A 22,624-nucleotide genomic window follows, 5' to 3' on the forward strand; every position below is an offset into this window, starting at 1 on the left:
TGTATTGGGAGGCCAGGGCACACACGAGGCCTGATGAACTCAGTCATGACTATGGCCCTGGCTGACCTCTATATTCATGACACCCAGAAGCAAAGCTTGTTGGTCAACTTAGGCTTTGAGTCCACTAACTTATTTGTTTTACAGCTTATTTAGGCATTACAAAGTTGTATCAGGAATAACCTACGTTCATACTGGGCGAAAGCTTCTTTTTGGAGATTCCATTTTCACATTCATTTATTTTTACTAAAAGAGACAACGCAGAATGTTGCATAATATTTCAGTTAGAAATTATGTAAATCCAAAGTGAAATAAAACATCCACCATTATCATCACTGAGATCCTTCTGAGCTTGTCTCATAGGACTGACCCAGCTTGCGCAGGAGTTCGTTTTTTTAATTCTCGTAGCAGAGCACAAAATCAGCTATCCAGATAATAGTGTGAACTTGGCATTAATCACCAAATAACTAAGTGTGTTTGATAGTTAATGACAACATTTTTTTTATAATTTTTCATCCTTGCACTCAAGGATCCATAACATTCCTATTTCTCAGTTAATATAGCCTTGATTTTTCAGTACGATTTTCACTTTTAATACCAGCATTTGAAAATAAATGTAATTTATTGATTAGCTTCTATTAATTTTTGGGACAAGGTGTAGGAAATGCAAAAATAAAACAAAAACACAGAAGAAACAACAGTCATTGCCTCTTTGTGATTATTGAAGCCATGAAGCTTGCAGTCTCTTTTATGACTCTTTAACCACCAACACTGTTGCCTCCTGGGAGATTGTAACCAGCAAAAGAATGTGCCAAATTGAGAACGACTCCAGAAACCTTACACCAAATAGGGAATGGCGTGAGATGGGTCAATAAAAGGGACATTTGGTAAAACTCGCATTTCACGAGTCTGTCTATAGCATCTGGATAAGCAAAATTGAAAAGGAAAAATAAAAAAAAGGGTTATAAAAGGAAAACAACTTAAAAAGTAGCACAAAATGTATAAAGAATACAGCGCAAATACTACAGCTACCAAAAAGGAAGAAATTACTTAAGAAACCACAATCACTAATGGGCGCCAATGTATTTAGAGCTCTAATTTTAGGTATTAATTCATATATATTCAATATGAAAGTAAATCTTATTCTCTTTCGAAAAGAAAGTTTATTAGACAACCTACAAATCAATAATTAGCAGAGCTGAAAAGCAAGTAGAAATCTAATGAGTTATTTTAAAGGGGCTCTCCACTTTGGACAATGTCTTTTTTGTTAGAAGAATCTACTGACAAAATTAAGAGTGAAGAAAAAGAGCCTTCCAACCCACTCTATTCATTTAGAATTTTTTTTATTGAGTATTTGAAAATGCATTTTGTAAAACAACCCCCCCCGTTAATGTTCTTATAGACGTTCTCCTTTATTCTAGAAATAAACAGCTTTTTATTATCCAGTTTTTAGATAACTATTATTATATACTTTCCAATAGTTTCTAACTTGCCAGGACAATCTCGTAAACCAGATCGCAGAAGGAACATGGCTTATCAACATCACACAAAGTGGGCAGCTTAAAGGACATCCTGGGCAAGGATTAAAATTCACAATTATTATCCTCTAAATATTGGTAAGAATGCTGGTAATAAAGACTTATAACTAAACCCTCCACCTCAAGCCAAGAATTAAAATAAATCTGTATTCTTATATTCAATTTTAATTCATTGTTTCTTTAAATATGTTTGTAAGCATTGTTTGTAGGTATGTTTCATTTCTTATCACGTTATCATATTCGTTATGGTATGTTATGTCACCAGGTTTTTGCTACCTAGTCTGAGAGCAGCAAAATCAAAATTTTTTTTTTCAAGAGCCAACATTTTTGGGGAAAAAGTGCGTCTTATAGTCTGAAAAATACGGTAAATAATTTGTCATATGTTGTTTCTCATCTCAGGTTGTAGACATGCCCTTATAGAGGGCTTAGGAGAGTTGATCCTACTGACAGATTCATTTTGACAAAAACTAGGCCAAAATGCAGAAACATTGTGTGAAAAATGAAGTGCAACCCAAGAATCAGTTGCTTGTAGAACCTTCTCTAGCAGTAACAATGTGAAGTAGTCATTTTCTTGTTTCGCTTTATTAGTCTACATGTTGTCTTGCTATGTACTGTGTAATGGCCATATCTGACCGTGCAGGGACATGGTCTGTACATACCACAGCTCCAGTGCAGAGGAAGAAGCAAAAGAGAAGATCTACAGACATTACAGCTGGAAATTGCAAATTATTCTTTCTGTGAGGTAAAACATGTTTTGAAAATGTGCAGCAAATGTTTTACCTCACAGAAAGAATCAGCTGTGATCCCATGCTGTAATGTCTGTATACTCTGTTTTCTTCCTCCCATTCTGTAGTATGATCAGGCCATGTTCCTGGTCCCATTTATAAAATTATCTCAACAATGAACATTTTTTAACACAGGAAATTGTGGAACTTATTTTTATTCCAAGATCTATTGATGAAAATGAACTTTGCTCTTGGGAAAACACCTTTAAGTTCATTGAGGTTTATGGTCATTTTTGCTCAGTTCCCTTAAAGGTGTAGTCCCACGAACAAAGTACATTTCAATTAATAGATCTTAAATAATAATAAGTTCCACAATAATAATAAGATAATGTGCTATGTGCTGTGCAACGGCCGTGTCTGACTGTGCAGGATCATGGTTTGGCCATACCACATCTACTGGTCAATGGGAGGATGCAAAAGAGTATACTGATAGCTCAGCATGGGATAGCATGGTATTGCAGCTGATTTTTTTGTGAGGTAAAACATTTCCCTGTTTGCTTAAAAACAGGCAAGGAAATGTTTTACATCACAGAAAGCAGCATCTGTGATGCCCTGCTATAATGTTTGTATACTCTTTTTTGCATCCTCTACTGCCCTGTGATATGTGCTGACTATTTAATACACATTTATATGTTTTTTCTCATGCGACTCTAATTATTTCATATAGCTCATCAAATGCCACTGTGGTCTGCTATATGTGGGAGAAACAGCCTAAGGCTATCAAAGACCATACAGCTTTCCTATATATACTGCATGAGCCCCACACAGCCTCCCTATATATACTGCATGAGCCCCACATAGCCTCCCTATATATACTGCATGAGCCCCACACAGCCTCCCTATATATACTGCATGAGCCCCACATAGCCTCCCTATATATACTGCATGAGCCCCACACAGCCTCCCTATATTTACTGCATGAGCCCCACACAGCCTCCTAAATATGCTGCATGAGCCCCACACAGCCTCCCTATATACTGCATGAGCCCCACAAAGCCTCCTTATATATACTGCATCAGCCCCACACAGCCTCCCTATATACTGTATGATTCCCACACAGCCTCCCTATATACTGCATGAGCCCCACACAGCTTCCCTATATATTCTACATGAGCCCCACACAGCCTCCCTATATATACTGCATGAGCTTCAGATTGCCTCCTTATATATAGGGCAGCACGGTGGCTCAGTGGTTAGTGGGTTCGTATCCCACCAAGGACAACATCTGCAAGGAGTTTGTATGTTCTCCCCATGTTTGCGTGGGTTTCCTCCGGGTAATCCGGTTTCCTCCCACACTCCAGAGACATACTGATAGGGAATTTAGATTGTGAGCCCCATCGGGGACAGTGATGAAAATGTGTGCAAACTGTAAAGCGCTACGGAACATGTTAGCGCTATATAAAAATAAAGATTATTATTGTTGTATATACTGCATGAGCCACACACAGCATCCCTATATCTACTGCATGAGCCCCACAAAGCCTCCCTATATACACTGCATGAGTCTCACACAGCCTCCCTATATACACTGCATGAGCCTCACACTGCATCTCTATATATATATATTGCATTAGCCTCATACAACCTCCCTATATATACTGAATAAACCCCACACAGCCTCCCTATATACACTGCATGAGCTCCACACAGCCTCCCTATATGACACTCCCACCAGGGCCGTGTGGTACTCAGAACCGGGTCGGACAGTTCTTTGGGGAAGTGACAGGGCCGTGACCCGACTCTGTGGCCCTGGCTGTGCTTTAAAATGGGGAATATGTATATGGGATTTAACGTGACACCACCTGTGGTGTTCTGCAATCGATGACCGACGCTGCTAAAGGAGTCCGCTGGGGCTGATGGTGATGCAGCTGGGATGCTTCTGCTAACCACAGGTGGATCTGGGCCCCAGGGCTACCGGCTCTTTTTATGTCAGGCTTCATGTACCTTGTGGTGCAGGACTCAGGGCGCCAGAGATCACTGGAGGACACAAGGGCTGTAGTTTTCTTTTCCTTTACTTGATGGCTGATAGTACAGACCGTGGCACTGGTAACAGATTGTAATGGAGAGCTGGGCATCCTGGAAGCAATTTTGGATACACCTGGTCAGGTAGTGACGGAGGCCTTCCTTCTGCGCTGTCCTCCCTTTTTCCTTGCTGCCTAACAGCTAACCCTCCTGCTGCTGTCTCTCTCTGTTTAAAAAAAAACCATTGCCCGCACGGCAGGCAGCTCGAACCTATCACAGGTGCCACTCCTTTGTGTCTGCTCCTGGCTCTGGTATGCTCCTGTGCCACCGGGTATTAGATCAGGCCAGGAGACCTGCAGTCCCCTGCCCTCTGGATTTAGCTGCTGGGACTTCAGTACCCACGCCACCACAGACTCCGGTATCTGGTTCCTAGCGCCCAGCTCTGGGGCGAGTTTAATGACAGCTCCACTCCCCAGGTTCTGCTCGACTTCTCTCCTACTGACACCTGGTAAGGGGACCCCTCCTTGCTTCCAGGCATAACTTTACTCCCTGTGAGGGAGGCAATACCACTGTGGCAACCAGACTCCTGGGGTGCCACATATATGTACTGCATAAACCCCACACAGTCTTCCTATATATATTGTATGAGCCCCACACAGCCTCCATAGATACAGCATGAGCCCCACAAAGCCTCCCTATATACTGCATGAGCTTCACACAGCCTCCCTATATACTGCATGAGCCCCAAACAGCCTTCCTATATACTACATGTGCCCCAAACAGCCTCACTATATACTGCATGAGCCCCACACAGGCTCCCCATATACTGCATGAGCCCCACACAGCCTCCCCATATACAGAATGAGTTCCACACAGCCTCCCTATACACAGCATGAGCCCCACACAGCCTCTTTATTTATAGTGCATGAGGCCCCCATAGCCTCCCCATGTACTGCATGAGGCCCCCTGTAGCTTTCCCAAGTCCTGGATGAGGCCCCTACAGCCTCCCCATGTCCTGGATGAGGTCCCCATAGCCTCCCCATGTGAATTATGACACCTCGATAACCTCCCCATGTGCAGCATGACACCCCCATAGCCTCCCCATGTGCAACATGACACCCCCATAGCCTCACCATTTGCAGCATGACACCTGCATAGCCTCCCCATGTCCACCAAAACATTCTATACACATGAAAATAAGAACACCATATACTCACCTTGCTCCCTTTCCCCCAGTGCTTTGCTTCTGCTTCTGTCTCGGTGTCTCTGGTGCGCTGACTATCCACATGACACAGCTGAAGTCAGCGCAGATGGAGACAGTGAGTGGGCGAGAACGATGCGGCCAGTGGGCCTCTGTTTTCCAGCCCCTTTCACTTTGCCCAGGTCTGCCATATCAGCTTAATCAAACCATGGGAATCCTTTCGGATACACACACTAAGGCTGGTTTCACATTTGCGTTTTTTAGCGCTGGAAAAAAACGCTAACCTGCGCATGCGTTTTTTCCCCTATATTTAACATGGGTGCGCATACCTGCGCGCTTGTAAGCGCATGTATGCGATTTTCATGCGCTGCGTTTTTTTGGGGTGTGCGATTGGATTTTCCAGACGCAGCATGTTGCATTTTTTGGCCCTGCAAAAAAGCGCATGCGCACATAGCCTATGGATGCGCATATGTGCGCACTGGCATGCTCATGTAAGCGTTTTTTTGCATATGCGTTTTTTTTTTTAACCATGGAATTTAGGGGTTTGGGTTAGAGTTAGGGTTAGTTAAGGGGGTTTAGGGTTAGGGTTAGGGTCAGGGTCAGGGTTAGGGTTGGGTTTTGGGTCAGGGTTAGGGTTAAGTATGGTTTGGTTAAGGGTTAGGGTCAGGGTTAGGGTCAGGATTAGGGTTAAGTATGGTTTTGTTAAGGGTTAGGGTCAGGGTTAGGGTTAGGGTTAGGGTCAGGGTTAGGGTTAGGGTCAGGGTTAGGGTCAGGGTTAGGGTTAAGTATGGTTTTGTTAAGGATTAGGGTCAGGGTTAGGGTCAGGATTAGGGTTAAGTATGGTTTGGTTAAGGGTTAGGGTCAGGGTTAGGGTTAGGGTTAGGGTCAGGGTTAGGGTTAGGGTTAGGGTCAGGGTTAGGGTTAGGGTCAGGGTTAGGGTTAAGTATGGTTTTGTTAAGGGTTAGGGTCAGGGTTAGGGTCAGGATTAGGGTTAAGTATGGTTTTGTTAAGGGTTAGGGTCAGGGTTAGGGTTAGGGTTAGGGTTAGGGTCAGGGTTAGGGTCAGGATTAGGGTTAAGTATGGTTTGGTTAAGGGTTAGGGTCAGGGTTAGGGTTAGGGTTAGGGTCAGGGTTAGGGTTAGGGTTAGGGTTAGGGTTAGGGTCAGGGTTAGGGTTAGGGTTAGGGTCAGGGTTAGGGTTAGGGTTAGGGTTAGTTAGGGTTTAGGGTTTGGGTTAGGGTTAAGTATGATTTGGTTAAGGGTTAGGGTCAGGGTTAGGGTTAGGGTCAGGGTTAGGGTTAGTAAAGTCATGGTTTGGGTAGTGTGAGGGGCCACCTAAAAATGTTGGAAAAAAACGCAAACGCGGTAAAAACGCACTAAAAACGCATACAAACGCTTAAAAACGCTGCGTTTTTTTCATGCATGCTCATAAAAATGCTTGAAAAAAACGCAGCAGTTGTATGCTTTTGTATGCGTTTTTTCAATGCGTTTTTTTGCGGGAAAAACGCGCTGCAAAAAAAAGCAAGTGTGAAACTAGCCTAAGTCTCTCAACCAAGAATATGAACTCTTGATTTAACTTTCCTGATTCCATATATCAATCAAAGACCACTCTTTGCCTCTTTCAGTTTGTAGACATCACACAGATAGAGATTCAGCAATCACCTAGCTGGTGTATTAAGCAGGAATTCTGGGTTTTGTTGATACTTTTTAACGGGTTTTTCCACAAAGAAAGTACATTTTAATCAATAGATCGTAGAATAAAAATAAGTTCCACAGTTGAATGTGTTTTGAAAAATGTTCCTGTGCTGAGATAATCTTAAAAATGTGCCCCTGCTGTGTACTGTGTAATTGCTGTGTCTCACCGTACAGGAACATGGTCTGATCATACCACGGCTCCTGGGCAGGGGAAGATGCAAAAGAGTAAACAGACAGGACAGCATGGGATTACAGATGCTGCTTTATGTGAGGTAAAACATTTGCTGACTGTTTTCAAATAGACATGGAAATGTTTTACCTCACAAAAAGAATCAGCTGTGATCCCATGCTGTCCTGTCTGTATACTCTTTTCCTTCTTCCCCTGCCCAGGAGCTGTGGTATGATCAGACCATATTCCTGCACAGTCAGACACAGACATTACACAGCACACGGCAGGGGCACATTTATAAGATTATCTCAGCACTGTAAAAAAATTGAACATACCCAATTGTGGAATTTATTTTTATTCTAAGCTCTATTGATTAAAATGTACTTTGTTCATGGGAAAAAAAATCCTTTAATAATTTTTTCTTAACTTGCGTGAATTTTATTCAATTATTTCTATATGCTATCATGCATACTAATGTGTGCATATTTTCTTTTCCATAATAACTGAATAACATGTGGATCTACATCACTACTCATGGCTAAATCCACCGGCTGCCTTGCTGCTTATTCTTCTTTTTCCTCTATATCTAAGCACTTGCTTCCCACTTAGTACCATATATATTCTGACCTTTACTTCTATTTTGTATTTACTTTCCTTAGTTATTTCCCTCAGTTCTTCTCCATTGAAGGCATCTTGTTCAAAGCAATAGGAGGTCAGTCTCCTCAGTCTCTCCTATTAATATGTGTCCTCCTGTCAATAACGCTTAGATCCACTTTCAGGCCTGGCTTCACTCCCAATGACGTGCATCCTCTGAGCTCATATGACTTCATCTCTACCAGTCTTTAAGGCACCATCCTTCCTGTTAGGCCGGGGTAACACTTGAGAGTGCAACGCGAGAAACTTGCGTGAGTCTCTTGCATCAATACCCGGCACTGCCGCCGGCACTCGGGACCGGAATGTGCGGCTGTATAGAAATAAATGCAGCTGCACACTCCAGTCCCAAGTTTCTCACGTTGCACTCGCAAGTGTGACCACAGCCTAAGTCCACACTTTAGCCTTGGTGCCCTCACACCTCTCTAATACTCCAACTGGGGTTCTAGCGCTATACCCCATTTACATCTTCTTCTACCAAAGTAATATCGAATGACCATGGCCGATGTAAAGCATAAAATACTGTTGTAATATGTATGCAATATATATGCTAATTATGCAACTTGTCTCTTCAGAGAGGAAGAGGACTAGAATTCTAGTGCCACCTATTGGAAGTAGCAATCCTCAACGTCAATGTCGACCCTTTAACGAGCCTTGTTACATGACTTAGGATAAAAGCCATGTAACAAGGCACTAGAGTTCAATTTGCATAATTAGCATATTTCCAAGAGGAGCATTGCGGCTTTAAGTCTCCTCATCTCGACATGCTTAGCATGTCATTCTCCTCATGGAGAAATGATACTTCTTGGATGCAATATATATGTAATATATATTGTTCCCTCTTGCTGATCCCCCCCTCTTCCATTTCCCTATAACCTTTTCCTTTTGCTGATTATTATAATATATTGTATATTATGTCTTTACATTGTGCTGTTCTTCCTTGCCTACCATTCATTTCCTCTTGTTAGGCAACTCCACTATTCCTTATAGGACTTTCATGTCATTGCATATCTTTGACCACTAGCACCTTAATCTGGCATTGATTTATTTTTACTAATATCTCAGCTGGATGACCATGTCTGTATATTGAAATTGACCTCATAGGGCCATATCCTATACCTTACACCTTACTCTGGGGCTGCTGTACCTTATGTATGTGCCCAGCAATGCTCTGCAAATTTTCTTTGGACATCCGTCAGTTTCTGAAAATGTATTTTTTTTGGTATACTTTTTTTATATGTATATTGTATATATGTAATTTTGCACTTATTATTTTTCTTGTGTATCCATCCATAGACTTATGTTGTCATGTTACCACCTTTTAGCGACTCTTATGAATAAGACCCAGGAGAGGAGGAAGGACATGTCAAATTCTTGTCATGCCGCGCTCACCAGGAGGCGGGGCTTCGGTCCCGACGTCACTCCCTCCGGTACGGCGGTCCCTCCGGGGCCTCCATCGGGTGCACACGTGCAGCTCTCGTCCTAGGGGCTCCTCCATGTCACGTTTGCACTTGCACGCTACTGTCAGTGCTGTCTCCGGGTCAGTCTCCTCTATGGTAATGGAGGACCTGACCCGGAAGCTGTAGTGGTCATGTGCTATATCAGGCCATCCTCCGCTATGGGAGGTGCCTGATTATTGTTGTGCTTCCTGGCTGGGTCTGCTTAGTCCCAGTCAGGCCGTGCGCTGTTCTCAGGTCCTCTGCTCTGTCTGGTACTCTATTGTGCTCCTAGCACTTTCTCTGAACTTTTGCATTGCTTCATGCTCAGTAGTGCCTCTTGGCACACTCTAGTATCCTGTCTCTGTCCCTTGCTCTGTCGTACCTCTTGGTACTCTCTGTCCCTGTGCTCTGTAACACCTCCTGGCACGACTGCTGCTCCATTCAGTACTCTGTTGCGCTCCTGGCACGTGTCCTGCTTTGTTTACCTCCGGATGTATTACTCGCTATACGCCATATGTGCTCATGGCTACCTGTCTCGCACTATCTGTAGTTTTCCCTCTTCCGTGTACACTCCTTGTGTTCCTGGTACCCAGTTCCCATACACCCATCCGTGCCTCCTGTGAGCCGCCCCTCTTGGTACCGGCTGTCGCGGTTCTGACCTCTGCAGTCCTGCCCCTAACGATCCCTGTATAGGGGTCGGTCATCACCTGGCGTGCTCGGCCCAGTGGCTCCAGATCCGCGACCCAGAGGGTCCACTCTTAGACGTTGTCTGCTCCTGAAACGTCACAATTCTGTTTAGTTGCTCGGAATGAATATCTCTTCCTGAAAGTTTCCATCCTTAATACGTTTTGCACATTACAATAAAGTAGCTATAGCATTGCATCAAGACAAAAACACGTGTAATAAATCACTTGCAACAGTTCGGAGGCGATCACACTTGCTGATAAACAACGAAATTGAATTTGTCAACAGGTTTTGCTATGTGATTATAGAGCAACATGATGTAGGGGCTGAGAGCCTGATTCCAGCGGTGTCACTTACTAGACTGTGTGTTGCTATTTTAATAAAATCAGTGTTTTATTAACAGGGGATTATCAGCACAGGACTAAGTGTCTCTTGCTCACCCCCACCACTGATTGGCAGCTTTCTTTCTATGTACAGTGTACACAGGAAGATGGTGTGGGCGAGGTTATGCAGAGTTCAGCATTCAGAGCACTGCTAGGTCTGCAGCAGATAAAACAGTGATTCTATTACGATGACAGCAAGCAGCCCAGCAAGTGACACATTACTGAAATCAGGGTCTCAGCCCCTACATCATGCTGCTGTCAGATTACATAGCAAAAACCCAGTGACAGATTCCCTTTAATCAATGTCATTTGACTTGCAGCATTTGGATACTACCTAGCCTTTTAATCCCTATAGTAGCAGTAAGTGGATACTCAATTTTTCATTTCCTACTACTGCATTTTGGCATAGTTTATGGTAAATAAATAACGACACAATAAAATTTGTCATGTGTCCTTGTTCACCTGCAGTTGTATTTACCTAAATTTAGGACTTTCTAGATTTTTTTATGATGATCCTGATAATGTAAACCATAAAATTTATATTTTTCATTACTGTATGTATTTGGGGATGTTGTAAGATACTGTGAGAACTTTGGAATCTCCATTTTCTGGATTGCTAGAAGCCCCAGCACTCAGACGACCAATTATTAGACTTTTACATCTATCCCATGTATTGGTGATAAAAGTTTCCGGGACAAACTCTTTTAAGTCTTTGCAGACATACAGTATTGGCTGTTGTACTCCTTATGTATCTTTTCAGTGTGGTATGTAACCAGAATACAACACATTTTTACTGCAATTTTCTATGAATTTGACTATTTACTATGAGATCGCTGTGTTGCTGGAACTTGCTTGCCTTCCAACTAAAGTTTAATTATGCTGCATCTAAAAATAAGTGAATTTGTCGAGTTTCATATTTTTCGGATAGTTGAAATTCGGGAGGCAAATTTGATTTGCCATTTTGGTGAATTTGCATAAAGTGAGATGCAAAAAAATTGGAAATCAGGAGAATCAGAAGTTTTTGAAAAATTAAATTTTCCTCAAATAAATTCACCCATCTCTAGCTGCAATTTTTTACTTCAGTTATGTGTCTATTCACATTCCAGACATATATTTCTGAAGAGAGACAGTCCCTTTAGTTAGAGCAGTCCGATAGCCTAGGCAGCTCTATGATGTCAGATTTCTCCCCATAAGGCTCAATAATTATAAAATTAAAGTCACTAATGTCTATTACTTTAAAATATGCAAACCAATAATAATGATTTACCAGATACATTTAGGATTAATAAATGTGTAAATACGGGTGAAAATAAAGAAGCGCTGGCATTAATACTTTTACTGTGAATTTATTTTATCTTAGTATATCACTTCAAATAAAAGTTGCTTTAAAGCTGTGTTACAAAAGTCAGCTTAGGAATCATGGTAACAATGCTTTCCTCTACATTAAACTGAAAACCTCAAAATCATCCCATACATTTACTTTACTGCTACAAGAGTGGGTATCTTAATTAGAATTAAAAAAAATGTACACAAAATTTACACTACAAATTTTGTGAATAAAGCAAATAATTGTGGTGCAGAAAATGTGTCCAATCATGCACACGTCATAGGGAAAAAAGGAACATGCAGTTTTCGGATGTGATTGCCATATAGTTATATTGTAATGTAGTCCAGAATATTATTATATTATCCAGAATTAGCAAAGGGAAATTAAAGCTAAAGTAAAGTAGCTAAAGTAAAGAAATTCTGCATTTGTCACCTCGCGTATGATGGTGGCACAATATATAATACGTCCCACATTCAAGACCCCCTAAGTCTTATAACGAACCAGCTTCTTCTTCAACACCATTAATACCATGTCCATCTTTGTTTATTCCGTATAGAGATCCTCATGTTACATTTCTGTTACATTCTGTATATTTCAAACCTTTTGTCTCAAAGGTTTTTCAGTTTCAATTATCCCAAGACATTTTGCCTTCTTTGAAAATCTTTTCTTTAAACGTCTGTTTCTAGCCACTCTTGCAGAGCACAATACTCTTCCAACTCGTTTTTGAAAGTTCATTGCTTACTTTTTTTTTCTTCAAGTCAAGAACAGTCGCAGAAATATGCGATGAAGGATGATGATTATTTTATACACACAAATTAATAACAGCTAAGCCGGTAAGCACAAGAGCATTTTCAACAATTGATGGATAATAGTGATGAACAAACATGCTCGATATTGTGTTAAAAATTGCCTGTTTGTTAGGCAATCCCTGCATGTGTTGTGGCTGTCTAAGAACCACGAGACATGCAGCCGCAGAGACTCGAACACACTATGCGAGCACGTCAAAAATACTCAGCACCCAACCATGATCGCATAACACCTTATCCAAGCACGTTCGCTCATCAGTAGTGGATAACACTGAAGCTATTGTATTTCTCAATTATCAGAAGTGGACTTTGGCTGGTCTCCATACATGGGCCTGCATTCCTGTTTTTGAAGCAGAGAATCTCGGCTTTGGCACCTGAATTTTAGAAATTGATGATCTAGGGGAGGTAAATGAGTTTATAGGACTAAGGACTGAAGATTCCCGGTTTTCCTGTGGAACCTCCTGGATGGGAGCGTAAAAAGGTACAGGCACAGGAACATTGGTTGGCATAGGTTGGCATGATATATCGGTTCTCCAAACTGGTTCTGCAAGTGTTGTTGCTGATCTAGGCGTTAACACTGTAGGAGTCATGTTAATTGAAGAAGACATTGGAGTAGGGGTTGAGAATCGCTTAATCTCATGAGCTCTAGTAGTTTTCACAGGAACTTGTCTACTTAGAGTGGAATTCATTTTTTGAGTATCCTGGCTATTAGGAGAATTTCCAAAGCAGAACATGGCTGAATTTAGCTGGTAAGGTTGGTGGCGCATAAAATCTATAGCTTGCATTCGTGGTTTGCCAGCGACACCCTTCTTAACTTTGCTATCTACTTTGCCAACTTGAGATTTTGAAGCAGCTAATGGACAGAATGGTGAAACCAATGGATTATATCCTATTGGAGGAGGTGCCCGAATATTAGGTGAATATTTCCAAGATGATGGAAGAGATGGTGTTGGTGAAGGTGTTCTTGGTCTTGAGTTAGGCCTGGAGCTAGATCTATTATCTGAATCAACTACAAATTTGTCCATACGACTTTGACGTTTTGCAAACAGTTCTGCTCCTTTACCCTTCAACTCAGGAATATCTTGGCTTCCATTTATAAGTTGTTCTGATGTTTTAAAACTGGGTTTTGGAGCCACAGGTGGAGGAACCTTAAATTTTCTTGCTGAAGATTGCATAAAATTACATGCCTCAGCTCCTAAGCTGAGGAAATCTTCTTCTGGGCCAGATTCAAAACCTGCTCCATGTTGCTCTTGTTTAGGTTTCTCATCTATATTCTTCACCATTGACAAGAGATCAGGGTTTGGCAAACACTTTTTCTCTTCCTTTTTAGCAAACATCTGTTTTCTCCCACCTCTCCTTCGTGCTTCATTTAGGATGCCAGTACGTCCTATTGGTACAGAGATCCTTTGTTCTCTAGAGTTTACAGACTCAGGTGAGTGGTTTACTTGGGTAACTGGTGATATATACGAATTTGCAATGGGTGTTGGACTAATAATTTGTGACACTGTAGATGTTGACGGAGTCACTGGAGTGGCCTTTAATATATTTGACTGAGAAGTAACAGTATTAGGCCCTGATGGAAGAGAAGGAGATGAAAGATATATGGAAGCTGTTGTAGTCCGTGGTGTTGTTGGAGCTGAGAGGTTCTCCTTTGGATACTCATTGTATTGAGTTATGGGTGATGACACTGCTCTACCTGGTGCCGGGATATAAAGGGATGCAACAGAACTTACAGGGGTTTTCTGTATGTTAGCAGTTGTATCAGCTAAAAATTGGTTAAATGGAGGTGGTGCAACATTTTGCACAGGAACGCTTTCAATTTTTTTGGGCGGAGAGGGCTTGAACGCAACTGAAGAAGCCATTGTCCGCTGTCCAACTTGACCTGGAGTAAATGGTCTTGCTGACCTGTTGAAAATTACATTTCCAGGACACTGTGGATCTTGAGAATGAGCAGGCGTTAGTGATATCTGTGCGCTTGTCACCTTAGTATTCTCTGAGCCCCGCAACTCTTGACTTTTATCATAATTTACTGTCTGAATAGCATTTCCATTAACAACTGATTTCCGAGGAGGAGCAACGGGAGTTTTATGATGCTCTTGGGAATTCAGTGAGGGAGAACTGTCAGCCACCTGTTCAGATTTCTGCCTTTGCAATTCAAACAATGCTGCTCCCTTTCCAGATGCTTCACTCAGACCTTTTTCTTCCTGTGCCTCATGTTCCATTTTGGGCTTTTCAATATCCATATAGGTGCTGTCCCAGTCTGAATTGTTTGTTAGGCTACGGGCATCAGAAAATCCTTCTTCATCAAATTCTGATTCACTTGTAGGAAGTACCCTGTCTTCGTCTTCGATGTAACGATCTTCGTCTACACTTCCGAAGCTCACAAGTGTATATTTCTTTGCTCTTTGTCGTCTCTTCTTAAACATAAGAACACCCTTTGAGTGAGGATTTGGCGCATCAGTTAACAGAGATGCAATTGTTCTACATTTGGTTCGAGCCTCCTTGACATTTTTCTCCTGTACGCTCTCACTGCGATTAAGTTCTGCAAAAGGAAAAAGAAAACACAACAATCATATAGTTTAATCCAGGTACAAACGCATATATTCAACACAAAAGAGAGAGAAGGAAAACTCAGAAATGTCAATGTATGTTTTCAAATTAGGATTTATAGAAATTTTGAAAGAATATGTGAAAAGACATGAATACCTACAATAGGATTGATAAGTATCATGTTTGGTAAATGTACGAGGGGCGCCTGAAAACTTCGAGGCCCACCCATGAAATCTTTTTTGCATGGTCTTGTTTTGCAATGCAATATGTTTTTTAGTTAGTTGAATGGTCTCATGAGCAATCTGGATTTATTTTGACTTTTTTTGTTTCCGTTACAGCATTTTAAAGTTGGGTCGCAAGGCTGAAATATGGAAATGGAGAAGTTGGCAAAGTTCACACATCGGCTGTTGCAATGGCTGCAATGGCTGCAATTCCACCTTCCACCAAGGTGCTTTTTCACCTGTGGGAATAGGTGATAGTCCGAGGGAGCCAAATCAGGGGAATAGGGTGGGTGCTGAAGCAGTGGGAAACCACAGGAGTGAATTGCAGCAGCCAATGTGTGAACTTTGCCAACTTCTCCATTTCCATCTTTCAGCCTTGCGACCCAACTTTAAAATGCTGTAACGGAAACAAAAAAAATCAAAATAAATCCAGATTGCTCATGAGACCATTCAACTAACTAAATAACATATTGCATTGCAAAACAAGACCATGCAAAAAAGATTTCGTGGGTGGGCCTCGAAGTTTTCAGGCGCCCCTCGTAAATGTATGGATTGGTGTTCTTTGTCTTACAGCACTACTATTACTTCCTGCTATTTAAGTGTCCTTCTACAACTGCCAGTACTTGACATTACTAAAGAGGGAACAGTATGAAGTATTTATATCATATAACGATGAGCAATGCTATAATCATTTTTGACATAGGAAACCGGTCAACTAGAACGTTGCACATCATCCTTACTGCAAAAGTAGATTATAGTGTACTTATCACTGTAGAAATTATATTCATATCTCATGATGATCTTGCACAGTAATTCTGTTACTTGTATGTTTTACTAATGGATGGAAAATAGCCTGCATGACAAATCTTACAAGGGCATTTTAAAATCCATGTTTAAAAGTTAACTTTTTGCCACTGTCCAAGAGAAAAAAATAACCATGAGATGTCTTTAAGTTGTCAAATGTATGATTATTTTAAAAAATGTTATTTGGAAAGTTTCAGATAATTCATTACTGGCAAATTCCAGATATGAGAATACGATCATATAGTGAAAAAATTAACTGAATGTGTAGAAATTTCGTAGCTGAACAGCTGTAGTCTAGTGAAAATTGGGGATACCGTAACTTTTATCCTAATCTCCTATCATTCATTGCAGGGAATAGAAAAATGTAACAAAAATAGCAAGGGAAGGTAAGGAATTAAACATTTCCTATGTTTTTCATCAGTAACAATATCGGGTATTGGTTTGGACTTCAATTAAAATGATTGTTACATTGTTGATGCCATTAATTGTAGAAGTTTTCATTATGCAAACAAAGTCCATCATTGTGAAACTTACTCTTAATTAAGGATTTGATAAGCGCAATGAAACAAAAAATATCCATGAGGTGTTAATATCAATAAAGCAGGTCTGACCACTTTACTTACACTTGTCCTACAAAGCTCTTCAAATTGTCAAACTGACCACTTTACACTGACATACACAGGACATAAGACAGGTCATGCCAAATCAGTGAGAAAGAAAACCCCAAGATGTCCTCGTTTGAAGTGATATCATATCACACAAGGTTCCCTGTAGACAGCGACAATGTAGCCACAAATACGAAATCAAATACGAAATCAAAAGGCAGTTTGATATAGGGCACGAGTAGATGCAAATTACCTGCATAGAGATTATCTGTGCTGTGGTAGGAAGATACCGGTGAATCAGGCATGTCACATACACCATTGGAGTCACAATGTTCCATAAAGAGACGACAAGGGACAAATGTACTCCAAGCTGGAGCCAAACCAAAGTTAGAGAATCTCTCCAGCTCCTTGCTGCCCTTTCTACAAGCCTTTTTAAGTCCCCACTTTTGTCTCCCCTGGCTTAGCTGCTGGATTCACTGGCTTTCAGAAGCTGATGAGATCATACAGTCTATTTTTGTGTGCTGCCCAGGCTTATCACTGGACCCGGCTATGGACAATGTCACCTGTCACTTCAGCTATGTTCCTCTTTGCCTATGGTTGGGTAAGAAATAAATATTTTCAGCCTGAAACAATTTTTCAAAGCCCCCTTCCCCATTACATGAAGTGTGAAACAATGATATATATTCCATTCTGGAAACATGAGGTAAGTGCTCTTAAAATACCTCTCTTATCCTTAAAGATCCCAATAGAATAATCAATATTCCTTTTGGTACACTCAAACAAGAAGAAACGCGTTGGGAATATAGTTACAATTGAAAAAGCATGGTCATGTGTCTATTTAGTATATAAATTAGATAGTGCTTGTACTTAAAGGGGTATTTCCATCTCCAAGGTCCTATCCCAATATGTTGTAGGTGTAATAATAATAATATTTGCAAATACCTCCAATTAGAAATTTAGTACAGTTTTTCTGATTCGCTTTGTCGCTTTTCTCATGTGAAGGCATTGCAGGACCTTATTTATCCATGGTTACGACCACTGTCAAGTAGCTAACTAACTGTTACTACATCAGGGGTCATATCCATGGATACCTAAGGTCCTGCAATACCTGCAACCTTCTATCTTGAAGAGTAATCATCGATATAATTTTTATTTCATAAATAATACATTTCAAATTAAGCAACTTTGTAATGTAACTTATTAGAAAAATCCACTTCTTTCTCCTCCTAGATTGATCTTTCACTCTCAATTGTTGGGTAAAATGTGTGTTCAGTGAAGACAGACTTTCCCACTATTGAGGTAGGAGCTAGCAGTAGGCGAATATTCTATGGAGGGAAGAGCTAGAGGCAGACACATAGATTTTGTTGCAAGTTCTCCAGAGACAAGTTACAGTTCTCCATAGAACTTTAGGAGCAACAATTGTCATTTCCTACCACTGTAATGGAAAAATTTATATTCACTGAAGACAGATTTTACTTGGGAATTGAGAATTTTGAGAATGAAAGATCAATCCAGGATGAAAAAGAAACAGATTTCAAATAAAGTATACTACAAAGGGACTTATTTTCACATGTACTATTGATTTATGAAAAAAGAAAGAAAATTATTGTTATTATACTCGAACCAGCTTGGTAGGGCTGCCCTTGGTTAAGTTGAGTGCACTTGCCTCAGTGGCCAAGAGTTCAGTCACACACGGTAATTTTTTGAGACTGTTAGGAATAAATATTTTCTCTACCCAAAACCTCCAAAGATGCTGGTATTTATCTTTCATTTTCTTGAGAAAAAACCAAGGCACCATTGACCATTATACCATTATACTGTATCTAGCATTATATGAAATAACATAGTGTGTGCTGGGAGGATTCACAAGTCACATTTTAGATCAGCTAATACTGGAGATATCAGAGGTACTGAGCTAATAAGAGGCTGCTCACACTACTGAGTGTCTACCCTTTCTCATCTAGTACTGGAGATACCAGAGGTACTGAGCTAATATGAGGCTCCTCACACTGCCTTCTACTCTGCTGAGGTAAGAAGACACTGCTCACACTGCTGTCTACCCTTTCTCATCTAAAACTGGAGATATTAGAGTTGCTGAGGTAAGAAGATGCTGCTCACACTACTGTCTACCCTTTCTCACCTAAAACTGGACATATCAGAGGGCTGAGGTAAGAAGACACTTCTCACACTGCTGTCTACCCTTTCTCATCTAAAACTGGAGATATCAGAGGTGCTGAGGTAAGAAGACACTACTCACACTGTTGTCTACCCTTTCTCAACTAAAACTGGAATTACCAGAGGTACTGAGGTAAGAAGAGGCTGCTCACATTTCTGTCCATCTTGCTGTTCAGGTGCTGCAGAACCACGGTTTATCAGACCGATGAAATAAAAGTATGCAGAATTTGTAGAGTGTTTACGCCCAGTCAATTATTGAAGATGTCAATTGCTAAGAATTATTAAACATGCATATTTATTTGACAGTTTTCAAAATACCACATATTTCTTCAGGAAACAACCACAGATGTATGGTTGTTTCCTGAAGAAACAGCACAGGAAACAGCAGGGAGGAATGGCTGTTGACACTTTAAACAAGCTCAATTAACCCCTTACATGCTGAAGTCAATAGTGAATGAGGCATATAAGGAGTTTGACAGAAGGCGATTACTCACTGTCAACTCATCAACCCTGGCAACATGAATGCGATGTGAGTTTATGGTTGCTATGTCAATTTGCCTTTTTCCTGTTTTTTTGTGCTCAATACACAAAAAGGAAATAAACATGTGTATAACAAAACATGTGTAATTACAATAATTTTCTGTGAGAGATACAGTACTTCTTTTTCTGGGACAATTTCAAGGATGCCAACACTTTCGGCCATAACTGTATATATGTAAATGTATATATTTCTCTTGAACAACTGTAATCCTTCCTTTTGTTATAAGTTTCTATTTCTTCTAGTCTCTTATGTTGATTTATTTTTTATTGTACTTTTAGTCTCATGAAGGTTAAACTTACAACCCCTTCAGCTCATAGTGGAGAGAAACTTGGTTTCAGATCAGGGAAGAAGGCTAGGAACAAGGACACAGAGACCAGGACATTCTGCCTCCTGGAGGGCAGACAGACAGGTACAAGATACAGGACTAGGAATCAAGCCTCCAGAGAAGGTGAAACACAGGACAGGACCTGGCAACTCAGCAGCAAGAAACTGAGTAAAGGCGTTGCACAGGTAGCTTCCACTAGGTGAAGCTGCCCTAAATACTAGAGGTCTCTTGGTAATTGGCCAGGGACACATTAGGCAGATGCACACTGATTCCATAAGAATCAGAGAGTGCTGGCGCCGCCTCCCTAAGCACACAGCCAGGAAGCATGCAGAGAGCAGGCAGGAAGCAAGAGGCACACAGCATGGAGCTGGCAGCAGACAGAAGTCACAGCATGGCCTGGAGCAGTGAGTAAGTTGGTGTGTGGGGGATGGGAGGCCATGCAGTGATGCCAGCAGAGTTGTTACAATGACTTTTGGGTTTTCATTGGCTGTAAGCCATAATCATCGACATTAACAGAAATAAACACTTGAAATACAGGGTGGACCATTTATATGGATAGACCTGGGTGGGCCATTTATAAAGTTGGATCCAAAATGGCCGACTTAAAAATGGCCGCCATGGTCACCACTCATCTTGAAAAGTTTTCACCCTCCTATATACTAATGTGCCACAAACATGAAGTTGATATCACCAACCATTCCCATTTTATTTAGGTGTATACATATACATGGCCCACCCAAGTGTATCCATATAAATGGCCCACTCTGTAGATCACTCTGTTTGTAATGACTTTATATAATATAGGAGATTCACTTTTTGTATTGAACTGAAATAAATTAACTTTTTGATGATATTCTAATTTTGTGAGATGCACCTGTAGGTAAATGTTAGGGTTAAATTAAGCCTGGTCATTAAGGGGTTGAAACTTATGTTTTTGGCCTTATAAACATAGAGAGTGATAAAGGACAAATTCCTGCTTCATCAAGTGTTGGAGCAGTGCTAGATTGCTAGATTACTAGGAAAAACTCTGTTTCTACAATACATGACTGCTAGAATGCTCTGCCTCCACAAGGAAAAAAATTATATCATTTTATGATGGTTTTGTGTAATATTTGGAAAAAATGAAAACATTCCAAGAAGATGCTGGGATCCGTTCACACTTTTCATTTTGCTGCAGTGAATTTTTCACTCATAGTAAAAAAGCAGCCTTATCACTAGGGAGCATGGACCAACCATGTGTGGAATATTCAACAGATGACTCAGATTTTTCTGTTATCCCACTTTAAGTGTAATGGATATCAAATTGCAAAATAATTATTTTGCCCCTTATTCTGGAGATAAGTATATTATTGCTTTGATCATGGTGTTAATTCCGAAGACTGCTTGGCTTGAATCACCTGTTCCCACACTACGCCGTCCTCACTGACCATATGAGGCTTTTTCATTACGTCTAATTAAATGTAAATTTAGATAAGACGTATGGTAAAGCCTTTACAATAAACTTCAGGGCAATAACACAACTGACTGTCCTCTGCAAATCCTTAGGTACCTTATTGTAGCAAAAAACAAAATAGCATAGGTGACAATGATGGACTATGTTGGTAGACATAGAAATCATGAGCGGATTATAGTGAGGGCAATCTCAGCTACCACAAGAGGATTCAGGGAGCCCATTGCCAGATTGCACTCATCATAATCCTGCTGATGGCGGCGCACATATCCCGCAATGATGTCATCTGCTGGTGCCGGCATGATGACATCATGGCCACATATTTGCTGGACAGTGGAGGTGGGGAAGAGGGATCGGAGCAGAGCGCCTGTAGAATGGGAGCGAGGTGTTTGTCTGTGTTTGTGTGTTTTTTTAAATTAATATGTATATGTGATGTGAGGACTCATACTGTATATACAGTAGGAGGCTATATGGGGCCTCATATTGTATAAAGGTAGCTATATAGGGGCTCACACTGTATATAGGAGGCTATATAGGGGCTCACTGTATATATGAGGCTATATAGGGGCTCATACTGTCTATAGGAGGCTATATAGGGGCTCATACTTTGTATAGGAGGTGATATAGGGACTCACACTGTGTATAGGGAGCAATGTGGGGGCTCACACTGTATATAGGAAGCAATTTGCAGGCTCATACTGTATAGAGGAGGCTATGTGCGGGCTCATACTATACATAGGAGGCTATATAGCAAGTTATCTAAGTGATCATACTGTATCTAAGTAGCTATATGTTGGCTCATACTGTATATAGAGGGCTATGTGGTGCTTATGTGGCGCCCCTGAGGCTCAGTCGCCACAGAGGTACTGCACCTTCTCCTAAGGTGTAGTGCCCAACCACCTAGGTAAGTTGGGAACTCCTTTCCACACTCCAACACCTGCATCCCACACACAGGATAGTTAAGTAAGTCCACATAGCAGCTTCAGGCTGGGGGTAGCAGAGCACCCTTCGTGGAACCCTGCTTCGTAACACGAGATGTGCTGGGAGGTGGGTGGAGTTAGTATAAAAGAGTTTAGAATAGTAGGTCAGTCTGACAGAAGGTCAGGCGAGAAGGACTTCAGTTCTGAAGTTAGTTTGAGTTCAGTTTGAGTTCAGTTTAGAAAGAGTGCTGTGCTGCAGCTGCCTCAGTGATCTGAGCTAGCTGGCACGGGAAAGAGAAGAGAAGGAGAAAGATGTAGACCTGCAACCTAAGCTTCCATAAGAAAGAGAAGGAACAGCGCGGAACAAAGGAGTAGGAGAACAGAGAGGAGTTGTGGGT

The 22,624-nt window shown here is 41.1% G+C and overlaps 1 protein-coding gene across 1 annotated transcript in view; it reads right to left on the reverse strand.

The window, feature by feature from the left end:
- Positions 1-11,828: 11,828 nt before the first annotated feature.
- Positions 11,829-22,624, reverse strand: part of SYNPO2L (synaptopodin 2 like) — a 173,079-nt gene continuing 162,283 nt past the window's right edge. Inside the window, exon 4 of the mRNA XM_073560041.1 lies at positions 11,829-15,177. Coding sequence (XP_073416142.1) covers positions 12,932-15,177 — 2,246 coding nt within the window. The 3' untranslated portion in view covers positions 11,829-12,931. The remainder of the gene's footprint in view (positions 15,178-22,624) is intronic.

Source organism: Dendrobates tinctorius, unplaced genomic scaffold, assembly GCF_039654945.1.
Source record: "Dendrobates tinctorius isolate UK_male_01 unplaced genomic scaffold, ASM3965494v1 ptg000292l, whole genome shotgun sequence".
NCBI classification, from domain to species: domain Eukaryota; kingdom Metazoa; phylum Chordata; class Amphibia; order Anura; family Dendrobatidae; genus Dendrobates; species Dendrobates tinctorius.